Source organism: Pogona vitticeps, chromosome 3 (genome assembly GCF_051106095.1).
Source record: "Pogona vitticeps strain Pit_001003342236 chromosome 3, PviZW2.1, whole genome shotgun sequence".
Lineage (NCBI taxonomy): Eukaryota > Metazoa > Chordata > Lepidosauria > Squamata > Agamidae > Pogona > Pogona vitticeps.
The window spans coordinates 249,561,617-249,588,208 of NC_135785.1; the positions used below are offsets into that span (position 1 = coordinate 249,561,617).

Genomic DNA, 26,592 nt, shown 5'->3' on the forward strand with positions numbered 1-26,592 from the left:
AATAATTGTTGAAAATATGGAACCTAGAAGTTTTAGGCACGTTATTTCTTACAAAAAGAGTTCTTACAACTATTAAAAATGTACGAATGCTGAAAGAGAAATCCATTCTTGCACATTGTGAAAAGCTGCAGGTACAATTGTCATCCAAAATTCTCACAAGTATGGAAAATTGCAAATAGAAGCACAGCAGCAGTAGCATAGATAAACATTTCCCCATGACATGGACTCCAATTCTGAAGTATCAATACAAGCTGTATACATAAAGCTTAAGCTTTACGGTAAGCATCAATAATTTTCAGACCCAGCAATGCAATTCTGCGTATATTGCTTATGACTAGGCATGTCCACTGTCTTTGGATACACATGTGACAATGGAATAAATCTATCAGAGCTATTTGGGGGTGAGCACTGAGTATATCAAGCAGATCATGGTCACCCATGTGTTGGAAACAACTTCAGGGATCTCTCCAATCCCATTCAACATCTGTGACATTAAAAAGTTTTTAACCAAATGTTGGGCCTGGCATTTAATGGGAAGTGTCTGTCTTCCATTTTGATTGGTTTCCATGTTGTCCTACTGTTCTCACAATTCAGAGATGGAGCAGAGGACAGTCAAGCTGAAGTTTTGGGAAACGAAGGGAACTGGAAACAACAGATGTGATAATCAAACCCTGCTAACGAGCTTATTTATGCATACCTGAGTTTACCATGGGGTGACACTGAATAGGGAGCAAGTAGTTCACATGCCTATATCACTCTTCAAAACATGAACTAATAATTTATTACCCAGCCGCAACTTATTAATGTAAACACAATATAGATATATAAAGATTGTTTATACATGTATTCAAACATCTTGCCATGACCTGTAAATCATGCTGTTGATCATTCTACCTGTTGGGTACCTTTGTAAGTTACTCAATAAATTTATATCCTTGTAACTAAGCCTGAAGCTTTCCTGGAATTTCCTCAGCATCTTCTCAAATCCCGCTTCCCTCCCTCCCTCCCTCATGACAGCTGAATTCCCCTTACTTTCAAAACCAAAGATCTGGGTCACCAGCATATCTACCTCTGCCAAGCACAGCAGCTGCTTTCCTATAGACTATACTTATTCCTTTCCTGACCCAAGTGCAACGGTTAAGGGACCCCACCTCTTACAAGGTGTGTGTTTGCAAAATAACTATTATTTAAGGTCTACTGTGTCCTTGAAATTGATGGTGCTTGTGCTGTTTGAGCATTTCCATTTGTGGAATGAGATATTTCACTGAGATATAGAAACAAAAACATTTGTGTCTTTGTTAAAACATGTCAAGATGTTTGATTGATTGCGTGTTATCCTTTATGCATTTCTGGGAGGGGAACCAATAGGCAAATAGACTAGCCGTATTGCCTAAATTTATTTTTCACCCTTGTTACATGACTTTAAGCCTTAGGATACAAGAAAGATCCCTAGATGACTTCTTCATGGGCTGGTATGTTAGCGGTTGACATGCTCATTTGACTCAACATTCAAGTTGGTTCAACATTCAAGTTCCTTCAATGGCAGTACCATTTTGGGAAAAACAATTTAAACATAGTGTCTAGTTAATTCACTAGCCAACACAATGAAAAACATTCACTAGGTTGTGTTGTCAAATTGTCCTATCAACATACCCTGAGGGCAGATTACATAAGGTTCCCAAGGAAAAGACCTTCTGGCTCTGTGATAATGTAATTGTCTTAAACATTACAGTGGTACCTCGATTTACGAACTTAATCTGTATTGGAATTAAGTTCGTACGTTGAAAAGTGCATAAGTCAAATCAGACTTTCCCATTGGAATGCACTGAAAACCATTTAATCTGTATCTGCTGTTTTCCATCCGTATGTTGAGGTGCTGTTTGTAGGTAGAGGCATTAGTTCCCATAGGAACTAAAGCAAAGCCGGTTAATCTGTACTCTACCACTAAGGGGCAATTTTTTTTAATTTATTCTTCTTTTGACCTAAGGTGAACTTAGGTCAAAAAAAAGGGTAGGAAAGGTGGTTTTTTTCTCCTTTTTTGGTTCATAAGTAGAGGCTCCATTCGCAGGTCGAAGCAACTTTTTGCGAACGGAGCCGTGCGTAACTCGAATCATTTGCAAGTAGGGACGTTTGCAAGTCGAGGTACCACTGTATGTCCCACTTTGCCCCTTTAATATGTCAACAAGATGTATTAAAGGGCATTGCATTACATTGCTGATAATTTCATCCTTTCAGTAGAATGTATAAGCTACTTTTTGGTGCATGGATTTTCTTATATTCGTTGTCAAATGGCCATTTTTATTTTACTTTCTTTTAAAAACAGGAAGAGTATGATTTATCCTAGACCTACTGGATATTTGCATAAATTGTAGTTTCAAGCTTAGCCTATGCATTTGGATATTTTTATTGCATCATCTGCTCATTGCATCTGCTCATTTTAATATCTGTATTTCACATATTACTTTTATGCTTAAGTCATGCTTTACTATTGACCTGGCATTATAACAATAAACTACTACTGCACAAATACCATAATGGACCTGAACCAAATTCAGGTTACAGTATCGAAATGACATAGGGTAGACTGGGAAGCAATCTGTGCACCCTATTTTAGGCACAAATAAAGTTGAGGGACGTGGTGGCGCTGCGGGCTAAACTGCAGAAGCCTGTGCTGCAGGGTCAGAAGACCAAGCAGTCGTAAGATCGAATCCATGCGACGGAGTGAGCACCCGTCGCTTGTCCCAGTTCCCACCAACCTAGCGGTTCGAAAGCATGCAAATGCGAGTAGATTAATAGGGACCACCTCGGTGGGAAGGTAACAGCGTTCCGTGTCTAAGTCGCACTGGCCATGTGACCACGGAAGATTGTTTTCGGACAAAACGCTGGCTCTATGGCTTGGAAACGGGGATGAGCACCGCCCCCTAGAGTCAAACACGACTGGACAAAAAAAATTGTCAGGGGGAGCCTTTACCTTTTTAAAGTTGAGAGTATGGTACACATCTTCTGTTAGCACCAGAATAAATGTATGTATGATTTTCAGGTTGGACATAGTGCATGTGGTTTTACTTTGCAAGTGTTCTGTGTGGAGGCAGGGTGAAGTTTATGAGAAAAGAAGGCTTATCCTTTTGTCTCCATTGTGATTGGGACAATCTCCTCAAAAATGTATCAAGAAAGATTAGATAACATGTCTTCATTGATGCAAAGTGGGGTGAACTCCCCTGAGTTTGCAGAAAGCTGCCTTATATCGTGTGAGGCAATCTGGTGAGTTTGATTCCACTTGCAATTGATCCTTCTAGCCTGGGATGATGCCTTGACAAGCAGAAATTTCTTGGGGTTTCAGTTCTCAGGTTTATCTGGGGATACTTGGAATTAAAGATGGGAGTCTTTGATCTGCCACTAAGATGTGGTCTGAATCATGCAAACGATCCAAAAAGAAGCATGCTCTGCATCTAGAGACAGTCTTAGTTTGGTAGAGTAACTTATGTGGAGACTTTGAATCTAGGAACTAAGCAGAAATTGGGAACTCTCCTCCTTACACTCATTTTGCATTTGATACAAATGTGTAAATATCTAGGCTTTTGATAGATTGCTAGCTGTGTGCAGGTTCTAAACTCAGCAGGAACTGAGGGAAGCAGGCAATGTCACTTTTCAGTTCAAATACCTTAACAGCATGGCAACAAGCTCAAATGGTAGGGTGACAAGTTTATACTGGCAATTGCTGCACATCATTAAAAATTACTGTATCTCAAGAGAGAGTATTTGTTGTTGTGGAGAGCTCTAGAAATGTGAAAGGAGTTATTCCGCATTTTTCCCTCTTTCACGAGAAAGACACATGCTAGGATGTGGGTAAATTAGCAGCAATTTACTGGTCAAGAGAGGCAAGTGTAAAAATATAGGTTGAGTCATTAGTAATGCCAGAGTTGGAAAAGTTACTTTTTGGCACCATGTAATCTTCTAGCCTGAGGAGATGCCTACCTTTCTGCTAGTGTTATCATTAGCGGTCACATACTCCTCACACAGTTGTAGGCACCACTTTTTAACACCTTTAATGCCTAAAATCCTAACCACTAGTCCTTAGTACCACTAGGGAAAGTGTTGCCCTCAATGAACAACCAGCCTGAAAACCCATATCTAAGTTCTTTCTACACTGTCCCAGCTATCTATTTATTTAATATTTATTCATTATTTTCATTCATGTGCTGTTCTTCTTTCCAAAACTACCCAAAGTGGTGCACAACACAAAAAACAATACATAAAAACACACACAACAATAAAATACTTCCAATAAGTGATAAAATTCAGTAAAACTTAGCAATAGCATAAACAAATGTATATTGTATACATTAACATGTACAAACGCACGTCTTGTGCGTAATGGACTAGCAGGGACTCAGGAAGAGAATTCCAAAACATGGGGTACAACATAGAGCCTCCTTTAGCTCACACTTACTTACTTACTTACTTACTTACTTACTTACTTACTTACTTACTTACTTACTTACTTACTTACTTACTTACTTACTTACTTACTTACTTACTTACTTACAAACATAATCACACAGCAAGACACAACAGACACTAAATAGTAGGGAAAGGGCAAATGTGGCAGTCCTTTATAATTCAGACTCTTTCCCCTTCTTATTCAGACTAAAGTGGTTTAATGCCGTCATTCAAATCGGGCAAAGTAATAGAATCAATTGTAGTGGATTGTTACTTACATGCAAACTGAAGTGTAGCTTCTCGGCTCAAAATGCTGCCAAAAATATTGGTGGTAAAGCACTGGTACTGCCCAGCATCCTTTGTTTCACTGGGATTATTGATGATGATGTTTCCTTCTACCATGCTGTAGCGGTAATCACTTTCAACGTCTATCTCTGTTCCATTCCGAAACCATCTTAAAAAGGAAAGCAAAGTAAATAGTCAACCATTTTCCATAGGGTAAATGAGATGCCATTTTTCTATCTTCTAATAGCATCTCCTGACATTCAGACACTGATATTTTGTTCAGAGACCTTTCAGAATATACAGCTTTGTATATCTGTTCCACCCAAACAATCTATACTCAATATGCGTATATGTGATACACATAAATGCTGTCTATAGACCAGATCAGAATATGCCAAGACTAGACATGTATATATTTGCTAATTTCATCCTTGCACATGAAAATGAAAAGTACTCAAAACTTTTTCCCACTGAACAAAGTTATTAGTCTTTATAATTTTTTTTTACATATGGTGAATTCCCCCCAAAAAACTTTGCAGAAGTATTTTTATGCAAAGCGCACAACACAAAAACCTCCCTTGTATTTTGAGCTAAAACTTGTATGCTGTGAAAAACACAGGGGTTGTGATTTTTGACACAAAATGTTCACTCTTGTTTCAGCTGTTGGTGATATACACTGGCCTTTTCACTCTTGAGAAGGAGTGAAAAGTTACCTAACGGTTGGCTTCCTTTTCTCGACAACATGTTTCAATGTGCTGAGAAACTGTTCTCATAAGGATGGGAAAAAAATCATGAGTGTAGGTCTGTAGTACAAGAGACGAGACCCGGAAGGTTCTCGCTGGAGTGTCGTCTCTCAGGAAAGCATCTAGAAGCATGCAGATTACTCCACCACCTACCCCTAAAATGGTTCATCAGGTGTTAGACACCTGGGATTTGGAAACGTGTCTGAAGGGGTTAACCGTCTCTACCAGACAGAGCTGGAGTTGGTGGGAAAGGAGGAAGGAGGGCGGTCTGTGGTAGAGGCGGGCACAGGGGATATAAATATGAACCGGGACAACATACCGGAAAGGTGGGAATTAATCTGGTTGGAAGACCCGTGGACCGGACGATGGGAGCGGGTAAAAGTGCCAAAAGAAGAGGCTGATTATCGTTGACGTTGAGGGTTACCCCAACGCCCATCTTATTGGGGTGAATCTGAGACAAGGGAGCAGAGATGCCGCCTGAGAGAGGAAAAGGAAGCGGTGGCAAGAGAAACTGCAGAATGCCAGGCATGGCAAGTAGAAGAGATGCAGAGGATGAGGTGCTACCAGGACCATGGGGTGCCTGTGAGGGAGAGGGAACCCCCATGTGGGGATGGACTGGGGATGAGGAAACCCTCCCGTTATTAACACCTGAGGGAGTCGATGGAGATGTTCCTGAAATAGAACCTGTACTGGCAGGACCTTGGGAACTTAAGTCTCTTAACCCGTTTGAAACAGAAATGTAGTTGCCCTTTGCGAGACTCTTGGTCTCGCAAAAGAAGTTACAACAGAAATCAGTTAACGGTGTTTTGCAGTTACCTGAAATAATAAACAAAGACTCTTGAGTTCAGTTTACAAATGACTCCTGGTTTATTTGAAAGAAAAAGAGGCCCAACATCTGAACCCTCACAAGGTCAAACCACAGTCTTATGCAGCTCAGCAGGCATGATCCATCTCCTCTCCATCCATCAATTGGTTGATTATTTCTCACATTTACTCACCTTGCAAGGATTCTTGTAGACTTCGGAACAAGGGCAAATTCCTCACTTTCTAACAGGAACATATGGATATTGATTCTTTAGATCTTGTTGGAAGCAAAACTTTCCTCATCCAGGACCACTGTACACACTGACTGGGTCTAGTCCCACACCATCAAGTTATGTGAATCCTCCTAACCACAAATGCTAACACACTATGCATGCTAAAGTGTGTGTATTTGTGAAGGCAGCATTCCACAAAACACATACATTACAGGAAAATGCCACCCTAAAATGTACAGAAACCTGATTAAAAAGAAGAGTGTGTCAGGAGAAAGATTTTGCATATTTTTGGCTTAAAGATCACACACTAAAGCAGAAACAAGGATAAATGAAACTGGGATTAAAACTAGGATAAATTTATAAAGACAAAAACAAACAGTTTGGCACATTCCTACCAGCTTGCTCTTTACCTGTAGGTTGGAGCAGGGTTTCCTCGTGCTTGGCAGTTGAGGGATACTTTCTTCTCATCTGAGTCCACAGGGAAAATCACATTATCAGGTTCTTGTATAAACACCGGCCCATAATCAATGCTGTCTGCAAATGGGGAAAGGACAGTGCTTTCAGAGGTCAGAGTCAAAGCTTTCCACAAGGTCAAAACAATAAGATCTTGGATTTGCCTCATATCTGCAGGTATTCTTCACTTGGAACCAGCAGGTGAATGACTGAATGAGCTATTTCAGTTTTAACATGATAGGTAGCCACAAGATATTTATACCTATGATTGGCAGTCAGAGGAACCAATCAGATTAGTGTCCTCCTGGACTTTTAGCAGAACTTTGATGTGCCAAAATCAGCAGTGGGAATTTTTCTGACATCCAACATTAGCACCAAATTGTGGACAGAGAGGGTTGAGGTAAACAGGCCTCCCGTCTCACCACTGTCCCTACTGCTCATTCACTTGGCCAGATCTTCTGAGCTCAACCTACACTATTGCTTAGGAATACAGTGGTGCCTCGCTTGACGACTTTAATTTGTTCCAGCAAAATTGCTGTAGAGTGAAAATGTCGTCAAATGAAATTAAAAAAAAAAACCATTGAAACGCATTGAAAACCAATCAATGCGTTCCAATGGATTGAATACCTGCTCGTCCAGCGAAGATACTCCATATGGTGGCCATTTTCAGTGCCTGTAAAGTGAGGAATCCATTCTAGAAAACAGCGGGGGGCCATTTTCTTCACCCGGTGGCCATTTTGAAACCAGATGATCAGCTGTTTGCTGATAGTTGTAAAGCGAAAATCGGTTCCCGAAGCAGGGAACCGATCATTGCAAAGCAGAAAACCCCCATTTATATCATCGTTTTGCGATTGCAAAAGCGATTGCAAAAACCTAATCATACAGCAATTTCCTTGTTAAGCGAGGCAATCGTTAAGCGAGGCACGACTGTATAAATCTTAAGTACCCTCTGGTTATTCTCTGAGAGGGACTCACCCCACCAATTCAGGAAAAGCTTTCCCCCATACTCCAGTCATGAACAGCCTATGATATTGGGCATTCCATGTAAATGTGGAAATTTTAAATGGGTCATAGCTGTGGAGTGTAGGGCAAAGGAGGGCTGAGATCAATGCTTATGGGCCCTCACAGTTGTTCAAGAGTGGTGGAAACTACCACCAAGCCTGCTTTTTCCCCCCAATACGGAATCTCCATTTCAGAAAAAGCTTCTTCATTTGAATTTCTACTTGTGACAAATCTTCCAGAAGGAAGAAAATTGGCAGCTGTAACTTCCTGGGAACAAGATAAAGTTACAGCACTTTGCATAATCACTGCTCTCTATAAATGATAGAATAATTTGCTTGGTATCTTTTGGTTTTCTAATTCCCGCGACACGGATACTCTTAAACAAGCCAACGATTTTCATCTGCTAATTTGGAAGATTTTCACATGCACAAAAATACCCTTGTGCATAAGTGTTTGCATGATTGGGCTCTTCTGCTTCTCAGCAGACATAATGATTCAGATCAATCCTTGTCAATTTGGGTCCTCATAGGAGCATGAAGGAGTTGCTAGCAAATTACAGATATGAATATCAGCAATCTATCTACGGGAGACTCCTAGGAAGACATCTGCAGATATTTATTTTTCATTACACTTTTACTCCACCCACCTTAAACAGATAAGAGTAGCTTCACAGTGCATAAAAACAGCACAGCCAACAATATATTTAATGTTTAGAAAAAACCATCCATGTAGAATTGATGGCTTTTAAAAGGCTGAAGTTTTACCTGGCAATCCTATTTAAAAATACTGTATATCATATTGAGTACAATAGGGCTTACCTTTGAGCAGTGAGCAATGTGAATACTTACATTACTTTTTAGTAATAATGAATAAGATCAAATCTAAGTTACTGAAGTATAACAAGTAAGACCTGGTTGCTTTGAAAAGTTATTTTAAAGGTAAATTTTAAGGCATTTTTGAGAAATGCAATGGATTCATTCAGGTTTTGTGTCATTATTTTATTGATCCTCAGTGAGAAGGAAAGAATTCCTTGGTTTTGCCTTTGCTGTTATAAAGATTTCCAAAGTGCAATATTAAAATCTCCCTCCCCCCACTAGCAGGAACCTTCTACTTTTCTGGCTGCTTGAGAGCAACACAACATGTTAATAACATGCAACCATCTGGTGGTTGAGAAGCAATCAGTAACGTAAGAAGTTTTTTGATGTGTAATGTTTCTGGCTCTGCTTCTAAGTAAGCATGCCTAGGACTATAACCACAACATTATTTTCAGAAGCTTATGTCATATTACTGACAGCATAGAACAAGCTCTCTGTATCTTATAGCTGTAGGATTAAAATCCCACACATGCTTTGTTGTTCTTGTTGTCTGCTGTCAAAACAGAACTGATTTATAGTGACCCTAATATGGCTTTCAAGGTAAGTGAAATATTTAAGGTGTAGTTTTGCTAACCCCCCCCCCCCCCGAATTCCCATGGCTATGGATGCATGGCTACTCATAAGTAAATCTCACCGAGTTTCACAGTGTATATGGAACTGCAGCTTAAATGACTACATTAGTTACATATTCTCATTCCAAAGATGAAAGAAAATTACAGAACAATTAAACAAGACATGTACATTTGAGATGCTAGGAGGCATGGAACTGAGGTATTGAGTTGTCAGGATTATGGAGGTGCCATTTGGATTTTTCTGGACTCCAACTCCCAGAAACTGTCAAGAATTCCCTCAGGCAGAATTCTGGGAGGTGCAGATTAAAAAAAACACAAAAGCCTACAGACCACCCTTTCTCACCTCCATCAGTGCCTGTGTTGCTATGAATCTTCTTTCAAAAAGAAGGAAATTTGCCCCATGCCCCCTGGGAACTGCAAGACCTCAAAGGAGGAGCAGTTCTCTGGGAGAAGCCCTTCGCAGGACCTTATGGGCAGCAAAACCAAAACCATCCATCCCATGAGGCCTTGCATCTCCCAGGGAGTACCAGGGTAGTTTCCTCCTTTTTGAAATGAGAGTCACAGGGATGGATGTAGTAAGATAAACTTGCTCTGTAAAATTCTGTGGGTTTTTTGTTTATTTGTTTTTTTTGGGGGGGGGCTGCATCTCCCACAATAATGCCTGGGGGAATTCTCGGTGAATCCTGGAAGTTGGCATCCAAAACAAAACTGAATGGCAAATCCCTAATTAGGAACAAATCCCTAATAGGTACAAGTTAGAGCTCCCTTTAATCATTTTATGAAACTTATAAGATGTAATGTGAAGAGTATTTACAACAAAATACTAAGCCTGTCAGAGTAAAGTTATAAATCCCTCAGGAATGCAGTGTGACTTACCCCTGAGTAAGTTATACACTATGCTACCTTAAAATGACCCAATCTTGTTTGAGGCTGCAGTCACACTGGCAATAAAAACCACATTTAAGCATCATTTAAATCAATTCAGATGTTATCATTCATATAATGCAAGGATGAAATTGATTTACATGGGCTGCAAAGTGAATTTTCTTCAACTGTCCGGCAGGGGCTTTTAAAATATCTCACTTTTAAAATCGATTCAAGTCAGTGTGGTTTTGTGGATATCAATGCTGCTGTTGTTTTAATTTGTGCCTATGTGAATTTTGGATGGCATGGGCACCACAGTTTTTCCTTTTAATTTTTTAAACTCTTTCTTAAAATGTTTATCATTACTTCATGTTACCTTTGGCATTACAACCTCCTACCTCATTATCTCCATTCAGCCAATGAAGGAGCCAGCAGAGTAGTGGAATACCAGTGGATGCAGAGCAGGCATGCCTCAATATGGAGGATGGTTTGTGCACCAGGAGCATTGCTCTGCAAAGCTCGTGGTAGCCTCCCCCACATTTTCATTTTTTCATCATTAATCAGCTGGCGTCACCTCTCCAGTGTTTCCCCTTTCCCCCATGATTTGCAGCAACTATTGTGACACCAGGTGGCATCTCCCGGACACTTGATGTGTCAATATATCACTTCCTTTTTAAAAAATAAAATAAAATCCAAACCTTTAAGAGCAGTGTGCTTCTAAAACAGAAAGAAAATGAGGCAATTTCAGCACTGGAGATATCAAACCAGTTTAAATCATCGGAAATAAATAGATTTCCATTCAGTGCATGTGAACATGGCCACAAGTTTAAACGTCACATGACGTGAACCTCATTTTTAAAAAGTCTGAACAGAAATCGATTCAAATAGCCGGTGGGACTTTCAAACTAGCCATAGTTTGAAAGGTAAGCATGGTCAGACCTAGTTAGTATGTAGAAGAGGGGAACTCAAAGTAAGACCAAGAATGTCCAGGTAGAGTTAGTAGATAATTTGGCCTGAAACCTTGGAGAGCCATTGCTAGTCATAGTTGACAACACTGATATAAATACAGTAAACGAATGTTCTGACTCGGTGTAAGAGGACTTCTTCTGTTCCTTGGCATGTGCATCTTTGGAACAAATACAGTAGAAACAGCTCTCGCCTGTGTAAAGGCTTGAGGTGTTATAACAAGTACAAAGCAATCTTACCACTGGAGAAGGGAGAGAATGACCTGAAGATGAGAAGGTTTCAAACCCAACCAGACTTATATTGGCATCATGGAAGGGCAGGAGGAGTGGCACTCCACTCTCCCCACTCTACTAGTCCATGATACTTTTATTTATTTCCCCCAGTTCTTTCCCAATTACTGGTTGATAGAGATGTGACACCCATACTGATTGGGCCTGGAGTTTTCATTGGACTTTTATGGGCCTGGATTTTTCATTGGACTTTATTTTCATTCTGGTGCCCAATGTGGTATAATGGATAGAGTAATGGACTAGGACGCAGGAGACCTGGGTTTGATTCCCTGGTCCTGCTATAGAAACACATAGGATGATGGTGGTGGTGAAACTGGTAAAACCACTCCTTAAATGCCTCACTTAACTTGAAAACCCTTAGGTAAAGGTAAAGGTTCCCCTTGACATCTAGTCCAGTCGTGTCCAACTCTAGGGCGTGGTGCTCATTCCCATTTCCAAGCCATGGAGCCAGTGCTTGTCCAAAGACAGTTTCCATGGCCACGTGGCCAGCACGACTAGACACAGAACACTGTTACCTTCCCACCGAGGTGGTACCTATTTATCTACTCGAATTTACATGCTTTCGAACTGCTAGGTTGGCAGGAGCTGGGACAAGCGACAGGAGCTCACTCCGTCGTGTGCATTTGATCTTACGACTGCTGGTCTTCAGACCCTGCAGCACAGAGGTGGTTTAACCCACACTGCCACCACGCCCCTTAGAGCTGCTATTTATAGATTGGCATGATTCCATCTATACATCATTTTCAGGGGTGTTGTAGGCTTTGAGCACTGGGTTATCTTGTGCACAGACATGCAGCTTTTTAGGTATGGGGTCCCACCATGTTTGTACTTGAGCCAGGCAAGGAATAATCAGCCAACAAGATCAACAGCAAGACCGCGGGTGGTGGATACTTTTTGGGCTGTGCTTCATCTATATTTCCAAGGCACTTTATAGACCTCGCTGGGTATTTTTAAGAAACAATTAAAAACATGGATGTTTAGGCACGCCTTCCCAACAGATAACTCCTGACGACTTTTCCCTTCTCCTATAGCTCTCCCATTCTGTTTAGTATTTTCTGTTATGTAAATGGTTTTATATGTATATTATATGTATTATTTTTATGTTGTTAGCCGCCTAGAGTGGTCCTAACACGACCAGATAGGCGGGATATTAAATAAATAAATAAATAAATAAATAAATAAATAAATAAACAAACAAACAAACAAACAAACAAACTATAAAAATATAAATACAAAAGTGAAATGTACACAGAGCCTCAAAATTATAACACAGCAGAATTATGAATAAAAGTTAGCAGAGTTCAGTTTTCATCTAAGAAAAAGTTCATGAAGACAGGGTGGCATTTGACTGACACTGAAAGGACAATAACATGTGGATTATCTCAAATGACATACTTTCTTCTTCAATATTTTTCCTACATTCAAAAAGTAAATCAGGATTATTTTATATGATTAATTTTTGCTTGCACAGCCTGTCTTAGTCGGGTTGACTTAGATGCTCAAAGGTAGCACACATTCTGAAATGGATTACTTTAATCTCTTACCCTTAACTTAATGAAGGTTGATTTATTTAGTTCAACTGATTTAATGAAATAATTAAATATGGCAATACTTTGTTTTTAGCCATCAGATTTGCAGGGACTGTCCAAAATGTGAGAAAGTCAGCCATAGCCTATGGGAATGCAGCATGTCGATATGACCTTTGGAGTAATTCATGAGTCTGATGATTCATTTTTAAAAAGCAACAATAACACATGAACAAACTACTTTTGTGAACCCCTGAACAGTGCCAATACATGTGTGGTGAGAACAAAGCACATGTGCCAGGTATTACGACCAAATATAGAACTTTTGAACATAGCAGTCAGAATTCTATTGTAGGCTTACATAGGTATAAGTGTAATGATATGAATCATGGTGAAAAATTGCCACTAATTAACAAGTTGCTGTTTGCAATCCTAATTCCATGCCAATTCTTGTGACTGGCATGAAGCTAGGAATACACGAGGCAACTCATTAATTAGCAGCAATTCAGAGCTGCAGTTTACTTCGTTATATTTACACCAGCACAAATCTACAATAAGATTCTGGTCAGCATGCATTTTCAAGCTTCCTCCCCTCCCAAGGATGTTCATAATTGCTCATAATTGTATTCAGTCAATTTTGAATTTAGCTGAGGGAATTTGCCCATCTCTTGCTGCAAATGGTCTTTGGTGAAAGTTGGAAGTACATTGTTCCCAGTTCATCGTGGATCATGGCCAAATGAAAAATCATAGCCCAACCATTTCCAGGAGATATAGTGTGCCACAGACTCCCAGTGGGAATTATTCTATTGCTTGTACCCTAATCTGTACTCTGTTGTTTGTTATTGGTGCAGCAAGCAGTCATACACTGATCCAATTATCTGAGAAGGTTGATTATGACCCTCCTCTGACACTGATAATTACAGATTTTATTAAAGTTGAAAAAAAAATCATATACTATAAAGCAAAGGGTTAGCATGGATTGCAAATATTGATGCCCCCAAAGAACAGATGGGTGAGAAAGTTGTTTCAGCCTTGTTAGGCATCCTTCAGTCTCGAAAGACTATGGTAGCGTGCTCTGTATGGAGGACTTGGAACAGTGTCTAGTGTGGCTGAGGAGGCCAATTCGAGAGTGACAATCCCTTCCACACTGAAGACAAATCCAATCTGTCCCCTGTCCAGCTCCCTGGTTTTGCTGCTTTTGTGATTTCCTCTTTGCCTCAGCCTGCTGGGCAAGGGTCGCTTCAAATTGGGAGAGGCCACGATGCAGTGCCTGCCTCCAGGCTGAACGATCAGATGTCAGAGTTTCCCATCTGTTGAGGTCTATTCCTAAGGCCTTCAGATCCCGCTTGCAGATATCCTTGTATCGCAGCTGTGGTCTCCCTCTGGGGCGATTTTCCTGCACTAATTCTCCATACAGGAGGTCCTTTGGAATCCGACCATCAGCCATTCTCACGATGTGCCCAAGCCAACGTAGACGTCGCTGTTTCAGTAATGTATTCATGCTGAAAATTCCAGCTCGTTCTAGGACTACTCTGTTTGGGACTTTGTCCTGCCAGGTGATGCCAAAAAATACGTCGGAGGCAACGCATATGGAACGTGTTCAGCTTCCTCTCCTGCCGTGCACAGAGGGTCCAGGACTCGCTGCAGTACAGGAGTGTGCTTAGGACACAGGCTCTATAGACTTGGATCTTTGTATGTGTCGTCAGCTTCTTATTGAGCCATACTCTCTTTGTGAGTCTAGAGAACATGGTGGCTGCTTTGCCAATGCGTTTATCCAGCTCGACATCCAGAGAGAGGGTGTCAGAGATGGTTGAGCCAAGGTACACAAAGTCATGAACAACCTCCAATTCTTGTGTAGAGATGGTAATGGAAGGAGGTGAGTCCACGCCCTGGCCCATGACTTGTGTTTTCTTCAGGCTGATTGTTAGTCCAAAGTCTTGGCAGGCCTTGCTGAAACGATTCATGAGTTGTTGGAGGTCTTCAGCAGAGTGGGCAACGATGGCTGCATCATCTGCGAAGAGGAAGTCCCGCATGCATTTCAGTTGGACTTTGGTCTTCGCTCTCAATCTAGAGAGATTAAAGAGCTTTCCGTCTGATCTAGTCCGGAGATAGACACCCTCGGTTGCAGTTCCAAAGGCATGCTTCAGCATGACAGCAAAAAAGATCCCAAAGAGTGTTGGTGCGAGGACACAGCCCTGTTTCACTCCGCTTCGGATGTCAAAGGGGTCTGATGTTGAGCCGTCAAAAACTACAGTGCCTTTCATTCCCTCATGGAAAGATCTGATGATGTTAAGGAGACGAGGTGGACATCCAATCTTGGGAAGTATTTTAAAAAGGCCATCCCTGCTAACCAGATCAAATGCTTTTGTAAGGTCTATGAAGGCCACTAAGAGTGGCTGTTGTTGTTCCCTGCATTTCTCCTGCAGCTGTCGGAGGGAGAATACCATGTCAGTGGTGGATCTATTAGCTCGAAATCCGCACTGTGATTCTGGATAGACTCTGTCTGCAAGCACCTGGAGCCTCTTCAGAACAACACGGGCAAGCAGCTTCCCTACAACGCTAAGAAGAGAGATGCCACGGTAGTTATTGCAGTCACCCCTGTCTCCTTTGTTCTTGTACAATGTGACAATGTTTGCATCCTTCATGTCCTGTGGTACTCCACCTTCCCTCCAGCAGAGACAAAAGATTTCGTACAGTTCGGTGGTGATGATCTCCTTACAGCATTTCAGCACTTCAGCAGGGATGTTATCCTTTCCAGGTGCCTTGCCGGAGGCGAGGGAGTCCAAGGCCGCTTTTATTTCTGCTAGGGTTGGTTCGCTGTCCAGCTCTTCCAAGACAGGTAGGCACTCAATGTTATTTAATGCTTCTTCGGTTACTACATTCTCTCCGGAATATAGCTCAGAGTAGTGCTGTACCCAGCGTTCCATCTGCTGTGCTCGGTCCTGGATGAGCACACCTGTAGCAGACTTCAAGGGCCTTAATTTAATGCAAATATATATGACATTCATACCTCTAGAACCTACAGATGAGCCAGAATGTAATTATATGGTGATATTCACTGAATTCGCGAATGCTTTCACGGCCAGGATCTAATGGTTGGTGTGGGTTTTTCCACTCCCAAGCCAACTACACCAGAGCACAGAGTGCTGTCCTCTGAAGATGCTGGCCACAGAGACTGGTGAAACATTGGAAAGAACAACCTTCAGAACACGGCCAAAAAGCCCAAAAAGCCCACAACAACCAACTGATATTCACTGACATCTCACATTTTCAAGTGTGATAGACAAGCACAAATGCGTACAAAAATGTTGATAATTGAGAACCACACGCAAAAAAATTCATTATATTAGGGACAATTGCTTGATGGAAAAAAGGGGAAATTTTAACATAACATATTCATAAAATATGATTATAACAAAACATATTCATAAAAAGATATACATTTTTCAGCAGATTTCTTTTTGGAAAAAATCACAAATTGATATCACAAACACAGAATGTACTTAATGCTAGAAAAAAGGAGAATTTAGGAAAACTGAACCCAACAGATTTTCTTATTACTGCCCCTAAACAAGAGATGGAGAAATGTCAGATGTTCAAGTTGGATTCAGAAAATGGAGAGGCACTAGAGATCATATTGCAAACGTTTAGTAGGGACTGTATGAATTTTAGAAGAAATGTAATTTGTGCTTTATAGATCACAGCAATTGTGTTCAATATGCAGAACTTTCAGATGAAAAACTGGCTTATCTTTTTGTGTGGTAGCAACAGTGGGGAAAAAGTCTCTGACACACAGACCAGTGATTTCCAACCCTGGGTACCCAGATGTTCTTGGACTGCAGCTCCCAGAAATCCTGGTCAGCACAGGTAGTGATGAAGGCTTCTGAGAGTTTTAGTCCAAGAACACGTGGGGACCCAAGGTTGGGTACCTTGCCACAGACCACCAGAAAGACCAAAAGAAAGAGAGAGAGAGAGAGAGATCAAATCAAAACTAAATTTCTAGAAGGTAGCATAGCATTACTATATGCTTTAACGCTTAGAACATATCCTGAGAAGCCAAGAATTTCTGGAAAAGGCAATAATACTAGGAAAGACTGAAGGTTGCAGCAAAAGAGAAAGACCTGGCACAAGATGGATTGACTAACTTACAGAAACCATAGGTTCTTTTTTACAAGGCTTGAGCAGAGCTGTTAATGACTGCTTCTTCAATATGTCTTTGACCTGAAGGAAGTCAGGAATGACCTGAGTTATTTAACCTTCTGAATGCTGCTTTGGGTTGCTATGTGGTAAAACAGCAACCCAAACCAGCACTCAGAAGGTTAAATAACTTTTTTTAATCCACTAAGACAAGAATTGCGATCAATCAAATAAAATATCTTCAGTGCTATTAAAACAGCAAAAATAACAACAAAAACACAGAATCAATGGATGATATGGGTGGATCCTGAGAGCACACAGAACTTCCAACTCCACAGAGCCCAGATTTTGTAAGCTGTGTACGTACTACCTTGTGTTTTCTAACTTTATTTCTAATATCTGAGCAAGAAGATAAAAGAGGAAAAGCAATTAATAGGTTATAAAGAGTCATGACAAGGATGTTGATATGTAATAAATCAAAGACTTTCCTTAATAAAGACAGATCTGTTGAGAAATAAATTTAGACAGGCATATGCCATCACTTACGACTGAAATTTCCCGTGGGCAACATTCCTCTCTCTCTCCTCCCCTATGTATCATCATGACTTTTATAGCAACACCTGTCAATTTTTGAATTCTTCCACTTCTGAAAATAGGCACGAATGGTGCTTGTTAGCGTCACAAGTATGTGTTTTTCGGTGCTGAGTTGTCTTTAAATGCATCTTATCGTGATATAAGTTAGTTTTTCATGTGGGACAGCTTCACTGGGACCCAGAAATGTTCTTCAGACATACCGTATTTTTCGCACCATAAGACGCACTTTTTCCCCACAAAACGGGGGTGGAAAATCTGTGCGTCTTATGGAGCAAAGAAAACAGATTATTTTTCCCTGTTTTCTTCTGCTAAAAATTTGGCGTGTTTTATAGAGAGGTGCGTCTTATGGAGCGAAAAATACGGTATTTTGAGTTGTGCAAGGGTGACTCATTATGATAATCTTTAATACCATCAGAACTGTTAAAAAGTTTTCAACATCTTGGTTTAATTATCAGTCCAAATGGAGATCGTAGCTGAGATATTAGAATAAGACCAAGATTTGGGAGGAGAATTGTGAAGGAACTAAACAAGACTGTCAAGTATAAGGATGTGTCAAGTGTGCAGCACGTGATGCATAAGTATAACATGTGAGGTCATGCTTATGGAAGAGTACTTTATTATTTTGCAGGGGTGCTGACTCAGGTTGTGAGACTCACTGTCAAGTCAGACTTAAGTCACACTAGTAACTTGACTTGGATTTGACTCCGTTTTTCTCCCCAATGACTCAGACGTGGCTCAGAACCCACCCACCTCCTCCCTTTTATGTGGAATAGGCTTGGGACTTTGTACCAAAGACATGAACATGGACTCAGGACCCAAAACCTCCCTGCGTCCCTGCTCTTTTGTTTGACCTGGATTTCTGTTGAATTATGGAACCACAGTAAAAGGGAAAACTCTCCTATCCCATGCTATAGAATATTCATGTGAGTGGGACCCCATTTTTTTAAAAACTAAAAGTGCCTCAAAAGTTCCATTTTGCCATGATTGTATTTCAAGACTAACTCACCCTCTCAATCTATGCAGATTGCCCCAGTATTTAAAGCAATGAGCCTTTTTTTTAAAAAGAAGGTAATGGGGGAAATTACACAGTGATTTGGGTTTGTGTCGGTTTTGATGATGGGTTGAAACCAGACTTAGAATGGATCTACTCAAATGAATCAGGTTGCAGAGATGACTAATAGAGCAAGCTCAGAGACACGCTGAGTGGGTTTGGGATGGGTGGAAACCTCTTGGACAAAAACAGCTTCCCTTTTGGCAGCACAGTTGCTCTTCTGCTGTCCGATCTCACTTCTCCTGGTACAAGAGAGTCGGCCAGCACAACCACCATATTGGCTGAGATTTAGTGGAAGAACCAAAACAAAAAACAAAAAAACAAAGTGGGGGAGAAGGAGACTGAGCTTTCTTATGCCAGACCCAAATCCCCTTTAGCCCAGCTTCAAAACTATTGTACCAGTACATTAGGCTAGGGTTGTGTGTGTAGGCATCCTTCAGTCTCGAGAGACTATGGTATCGTGCTCTGTATGGAGGTCTTGGAACAGTGTCTTGTGTGGCTAACAAGGCCAATTCGAGAGTGGCAATCCCTTCCACACTGAAGACAAATCCAATCTGTCCCCTGTCCAGCTCCCTGGTTTTGCTTGTTTCGGGACTGCCTCTTTGCCTCGGTCTGCTGTACAAGTGTCTCTTCAAATTGGGAGAGGCCATGATGCACCGCCTGCCTCCAGGCTGAATGCTCAGACATCAAGGTTTCCCATCTGTTAAGGTTCATTCCTAAGGCCTTCAGATCCCACTTGCAGATGTCCTTGTAACGCAGTTGTGGTCCCCCTCTGGGGCGATTTTCCTGCACTAATTCTCCATACAGAAGATCTTTTGGAATCCAACCATCAGCCATTCTCATGACGTGCCCAAGCCAACGTAGACGGTGCTGTTTCAACATTGTATACATGCTGAAAATTTCAGCTCGTTCTAGGACTACTCTATTTGGAACTTTGTCCTGCCAGGTGATACCAAAAATGCGTCGGAGACAACGCATATGGAACGTGTTCAGCTTCCTCTCCTGCCGTGCACAGAGGGTCCAGGACTCGCTGCAGTATAGGAGTGTGCTCAGGACACAGGCTGGATTTTGGTGTATGCCGTCAACTTCTTATTAAGCCATACTCTCTTTGTGAGTCTAGAGAACATGGTAGGCTAGGGTTAGGGGAATCCTATATGCTGGATAGTTCAGTGGTTTAGGGATCTGACTGCGGCAATGGAGGTTTGGAATTCAATTCCCCACTGTGCCTCCTTGAAAGGGGCTAGATTCGATGTTCCTTAGGGTCCCTTCCAGCTCTGCAGTTCTAAGAGTACATAAGAGTAAGTAATCTCCAACTAGAATGGGAGCAGTTTGGATTTAGCATAGCTTTAGGTGGTCTATTAAGGGCTCTTATGAACCTCAACTGGCTTGGCTAATTAGGATCGCACTAATCCTGGCCAGAACCCCTGTGAGCTATGGCTGCACTCTCAGGACCAGACTGCAACAAAATATTCACATGCATTTTTATATTTAATTTTTAAATGGCAGTGACCCCAAGGCACCGCGAGAAGCAGAGTTACCCAGCTTTATGGTTTACGATGCTTTATTTACTGATAGAAACTCAGGGGAAATGATCCAAAAATGACAGAACAATGGAGGTTAGTTAACATGGAACTTCATGAATATGCACTGTATGTAGGGACTTGGAGGACAATGATGATGAAACATAGATACTGTGTAGACATAGGCTATTTGAATTCATATCTCAGGTAGCCCACTCTCTCCCTCCCCCCCAGAACCAGCTGGTCCACTCACCCATTGTCACACAGTGCTCAGGTCCTTTGTCATAATTGTCATGCCAATCTGGGAAGGGCTGGCACTTCCCTGCCTCCCTATGCAGCTGACTACTCATCAGCTGAGTGGGAAGACTCCCCATCCCACCTCCTCACTGGAGTGGTCAGCTGCACGGGGAGGCAGGGAAGCACCAGCCGTGACAATGACAAGGATGAAGGACTCAGCTGCACAGCAACCAGTGAGTGAACTGGCCAGTTCTGGGGGGAAAGAATAGACCCTTGTGCCACCTGAGGTGCCATGACTGGTATTCATATCCCCAGGGATATAAATATGAATAGGTAAAGGTAAAGGTTCCCCTTGACAATTTTTGTCCAGTCATGTTCGACTCTAGGGGGTGGTGCTCATCCCCGTTTCCAAGCCATAGAGCCAGCGTTTTGTCCAAAGACAATCTTCCATGGTCACATGGCCAGTGCAACTTGGACATGGAACGCTGTTACCTTCCCACTGAGGTGCTCCCTATTTATCTACTCACATTTGCATGCTTTCAAACCGCTAGGTTGGAGGGAGCTGGGACAGGAAACGGGAGCTCACTCCGTTGCGTGGATTTGATCTTACGACTGCTGGTCTTCTGACCCTGCAGCACAGGCTTCTGCGGTTTAGCCCACAGTGCTACCACGTCCCTTAAATATGAATAGCCTATGTCTAATACTGAGGTCTTGCAGCTGCTTAAGTACAGTACTGATAGAGATGGGAACAGGGTTTGTATTGAAAAAAGAACACCACTTCTCTTGATTTTGTGAAGAAGGAGAAGCTCCCACTGCAGCAGCAAAGGCCGTAGCATGGATAAAACTAATCTGGTATTATCTGCTGTGCAACACATCATTTTCACTTCGGTATTCATTCTTTTGAATATTTGCTTTCCATTTACAAATGCTCTGGATGTGCTTCAAGTGATAGCTCTTCAGGGTCTTTCAATTAACCTTCATTACTGTGGAAAAAGACAGTCTGATCTCTTAATCAGTTTTGAAATTCTCAAGATAATGCATAGAGACAGCAGATTCAATCATACGAAAGTCGGGCATTTTAAGTTATTTTGAACTAAGTATCCAGAATGCCTGGACAGACAATAACTTCTTTCTTTTAAAAAAAGAAATCACCCCTGGACATGGACAGTGGTGTTGTCCTGACTCAGGGGCACAGAAAACAAAGCTCATCAAGAAACAATGAAATTGTCCTCTTTATACTCGATAGCTCAGTGGTTTAGGCTTCTGACTGCAGAGCCAGAGGTTGGGAATGTTCCCCTCAGTTCCGCACAGTGCATCCATGAAGAGCCAGCCTATGTAGCCTTGAGCAAGCTGCAGTCCCAGGGCACCTCCAGAACAGTGGTCCCCAACCTTGGGCCTCCATATGTTCTTGGACTTCAACTTCCAGAAATCCTGGCCAGCAGAGGTGGTGGCAAAGGCTTCTGGGAGTTGTAGTTCAATAACATCTGGAGGCCCAACGTTGAGGACCACTGCTCCAGAAGAAGGGCATGGTAAACCTGAGTATTCTCTACTTGGAAAACCCTCAAAGAAGATCACCAAAAGTCAAAGCTGATTTAACAGCACATTATTATTGATATATACCCTGTTAAAAAATCTCCTTCAGTTCATTTCCCTCCACAACAAACATATGTGAAGTTGATTAAACTGAGAATGTAACTGGCCTGAAGACACACTGTGAGTTTCAAGGATAAATGGAAATGTGGACTTCCCTAAATAGGTCAATGAATTAGGCATCTGGATGAGACGCTAGAGGTTGGGAGTTCAATTCCCCACTACGCCTTCAGCAAGAGGTGTCAGCCTGTGTAGCCTTGGGCAAGCTGTACATTTTCACACAACCCCCACAGGAAGGGAATGGTGAAACACTTTTGAGTATATCTGGATAACCCTAAGGAGGGTCACCATTAGTGTAAATGCCATTATGTGCAGAAAATGGCAATATGATTTTGGCCTTTGGAAGCAATCTTAACTGGACCGGATGTCACAGATTTTTGTGTGTGTGTTTCTAGCACATTCCAATGAATTTAATTTTATTTTACAGTAGGGCCCTGTATCCACAATAAAAATATTAACTATTAAAAGAACAATCCTAGGACTATATATTTCTAAAGCTGAAGTTACCATAACTGGCTCCTAGAGGCAGCCAGAGACCATGCTATGAATAGCACTTGCTATTAAAGTAGTGTTCACTATTATCCACTTTTTTCAGCATCTGCAGGGGTCTTGGAACTGATCTCTGTGGATATGGGTTTTGACTTTATTATATTTTACTTTAACCACCTTTCTCCCCCTTATCTGCTGGATGAACATCCATGGATTCACTTATCCACCACCTGAAAATATTAAATAAAAAAACCCTACAGAAATATGTGTTTAATATGTATTTCCACAGCGTATTTATAGAGAAAGCTGCTAGTGTTCACTACTTCCACATTTTTATCATCTGTGGGGATGGTTGGAACTGATCCCCCACAGACACCATGGTTCTACTGTACTAAAAATCAGATTATCGTTTTAAAAATTGTCTTATACTGTCTTATACATAAACCTTTGGATGTATGCTGTTAACTCAATCCATGCATGCATTCATTTCTTGCCAATGTAAAACATATTAAAATAATGTTTATAAAATAAAAAGGAATATCCATATCTGTATTTATTTCTTGTGGATTTCCACGGACACAAATCTCAGCTCTTCCATTCTGAAGACTTTGATACTATTTATTTAATTATTTACATTCATCACGTTACGGTTAGAGCTGCTGCCATATACAACATTGAAGAGTTATTACAGTTCCTCACAAAACCAGAACAAATGGTGAAAGAAGATTTCATCAGAATAATACATACCGTTAATCATCTCTGAGGATTTTTTTTCATTGGAGAATTGCAAAGGTGTACTTTGTATGTATTACGGAAGACTTTTATAAAACATGTTTGACGGATGATAAAATTAGTTTGATAAATAGATCTTCACGGTTATAAACTACATAACTAGTGTTATGGAATCAATGTGGAAAAATACCAGAGCAATCAAGGCAGAAATATATTGGTTTCTCAAGCTTTTACTCTATTGACTTTCAAAGACACAGACATAAGTAATATAGATCAGGCTGTGTTGTAATGCAATTTCATTTCATGTCTCATTTTCCACAGATATGTTACTGCAGTTTCGCTAACAAAAGAACCCTAGGATATAAGTTGGAAGAGCTTGCTTGAAGATCAAGAGATTTTTTAGAAAAGTGATCCCCCTGGATGTTGTTTATTGAAATTTAACAGAAGAGGCAGAGACAAGTGGAATACAATAAACAATCTTGGAAAATCGTCAGAACTGTATGAATGCGGCGGCCAGGCTCCTTACAGGAGTGAGGAAATACCAACACATCTCTCCAACGCTGGCCCCATTGCATTGGCTGCCCATCTGTTTCTGTGTCAACTTCAAAGTTTTAATGCTTACTTATAAGGCCCTAAATGGTTTAGGAACTCGATATTTGGCGGAACGTCTCCTCCCACCAAGGTCTACCCGGATCACCTGCACGAGTTAGGAGGTGAGGCTGAGGAGCCTGATGCCGAGAGAGGCCTGGAAGGAGAAAACATGAAACCGGGCCTTCTCGGCGGTGGCTCCTCGCCTCTGGAACAATCTCCCTCCGGAGATTCGCGTGGCTCCCACACTGGGCACCTTTAAAACCCAACTAAAAACATGGTTATTTATCCAGGCCTTCCCTCCAGCCAACTCCTGATTTCTCTCTTACTTTTCCTTCTTTATTTTACTGCTGTTGCTGTTTGATTATTATGTATTTGTCTATGTTTTTATTATCTGATTTTATATTGGAAGCCGCCTAGAGTGGTCCGGTGGGCCAGATAGGCGGGGTGTAAATCAAATAAATAAATAAATAAATAAACTGTGCCCCCCTTTTTTACAAAGGACCCACAAAAAAGGGTAGGGGAGGAACCAAACATACCATCATGTCTGAAGGCCTCAGAGACTTGATAGAGGTTTGTCGGTGTGTGGTATTGTTGGGCTGTGGCTGCTGCATGCCAACTTGGTGATGAAATACTTCCAAAGGAAGGGCTGCTTGATCGTTGCCTACTTCTCGAGGAATACGACGAACTTAAAGATTTCAGTCGTAAGATAGCAGCGTAGGTTGTAGGGATTCCTGGAATACCTTTGGAGTCTTCTAGTAGATGTGGGGAAGAAAAGAAATGTATTTTGAGTTAGAAATGATCTAAACTGTAACATAACACATTTTTTGACACAACACAAGCACCCAACAATTCTTTGCATTTCCATATTTGTTTAAAAAATGCAGCCGTATCTATAAATTAAAATATGCTGCTTTCCAGGATGTGGCTATCCAGCCTTCCCATACAGATTATTATTTCACACTTGTTAAAAAAAAAACAGTCCAGCGTTTGGATGTGAAGTGGTTAACTGATGAAAAAAGAGAGTCAGCTTCTGGGATTTTCTTTTGCATGGTGTTACTTTGTGAATGGTAGTGAGGAGAAGAAAGCATCCTGTACACCAGCCCTTTCTGCTGGCATGCGAGCCATAAGTCACCGGATCGCTACCCCACCCCTGCACAGCCAAACCTGACAAGGCAGCTGCAGCTGCGGTGCTGGCGCTTCAGCAGGTGGATCCGGAGTGCAGTATTGAGGCACCTCCATGTTGGGATTCCCCCTTCCGCCACCACCTCTGGTTCCACTGCTGCAGCGCGCCGCCTGCTGTGTGTTTTTTTTAATGTTTGGGCACATGAGCCCCAAAAGTTTCACCGCCATTGCTGCAGACCATCTTTACCACTTTCACCAGTGTTGTCAACATCTAGGCTGCCTTTTGCTATGGAAGGCTTGGCTCCCTTTTTTTCTGCTGACAATGTGGGCACCATATTGTACAGCAATATTAGGCCATTTCCTGGCTTTTTAAATTGTGGGCACAGAAGCATTCATAAGCCAGAAACCTTTTTTGAAGAATTGAATTAAAATATGTAGCCATCCAGTACCCAGATGGTCCATCCCTACTCAAACGAATATCTGTATTCCTCTGGGTATCTGTATTCCTTTGTCAGAGCTAAAGGAGTATGTCCTCCAGCACTGATAACATGGGACTTCAACAAATACATTATTTGAGACTACAGCTCCCACACTCCCCATGCTAGCTGGAGAATTCTTGGAGCCGTCATCCAAAAAAAGAGGAGCATTTCCAAGCACTACTTTGTCATAGGGCAAATATGTCTTTAGAAAGGCTACATTGCCTGTGCAGCCCTCACTGTGGAATCCATCTTAGTAAGATTGCAAACTTTGGCCATCTTCAAACATTATGTCCCTGCATGATTGAGAAATATAGGAAGTTTAGGATTACGAACAGATTCCCAAGGTGATGTAGTGGATAGAGTGATGGACTAGGACTGGAGAACAAAGTTCAAATCCCTACTTGGTCACAGAAACTCACTGGGGATATGGAACTGGAAAAACCACTCCTTAAATATCTCACCTACCTTGAAAGACCTATTAGGGTCACTATAAGTTGGTTCTGACTTGACAACACGGGATTTGGAACAGAAAGGTTGTCATTTATCCAGTAAGTCCACAGGTTCATATAGCTCAATATTGTCTACATTAACTGGGAACAACTGTCCAAGGTTTGAGGCCGGAGTTTTTCCCTGCATGTGGCTAAGACTGTACCTGGGAGTTTTTGGAAGAGAATAAGATATACTCTTATCTCGAAGTTGACTCATGGCAACTTGGCTTCTTTCTTATTAGGTTGAAACATTTTGCTACTCATACTTGCTACAAGTATATATTGGTAATCAAGTGAATGTCCTTTGTCCTTCAAATGAAGGAACACTGCTGACTGTGGTCCTGAGCTACATACCCGTACACTTCAAACCCACCAGCACACTAAGGCAGAGAGCTGTCCACTCAAAAGACCAGACACCAAAACACAACAGGAGCAATATAGTATACGAG

The 26,592-nt window shown here is 41.4% G+C and overlaps 1 protein-coding gene across 4 annotated transcripts in view; it reads right to left on the minus strand.

Annotated features, from left to right (window-relative positions):
- CNTN5 (contactin 5) overlaps positions 1 to 26,592 on the minus strand; it is a 590,502-nt gene that overhangs the window by 277,080 nt on the left and 286,830 nt on the right. For 2 of the 4 annotated variants that reach the window (XM_078390096.1, XM_078390095.1), the window contains exons 3-5: positions 24,591 to 24,803; positions 6,916 to 7,039; positions 4,719 to 4,894 (exon numbers count right to left, since the gene is read on the minus strand). In XM_078390096.1, coding sequence (XP_078246222.1) covers positions 4,719 to 4,894; positions 6,916 to 7,039; positions 24,591 to 24,803 — 513 coding nt within the window. Of the gene's footprint in view, positions 1 to 4,718; positions 4,895 to 6,915; positions 7,040 to 24,590; positions 24,807 to 26,592 lie in introns of all 4 variants that reach the window. The other 2 variants (XM_078390094.1, XM_078390093.1) reach the window with 1 other exon arrangement.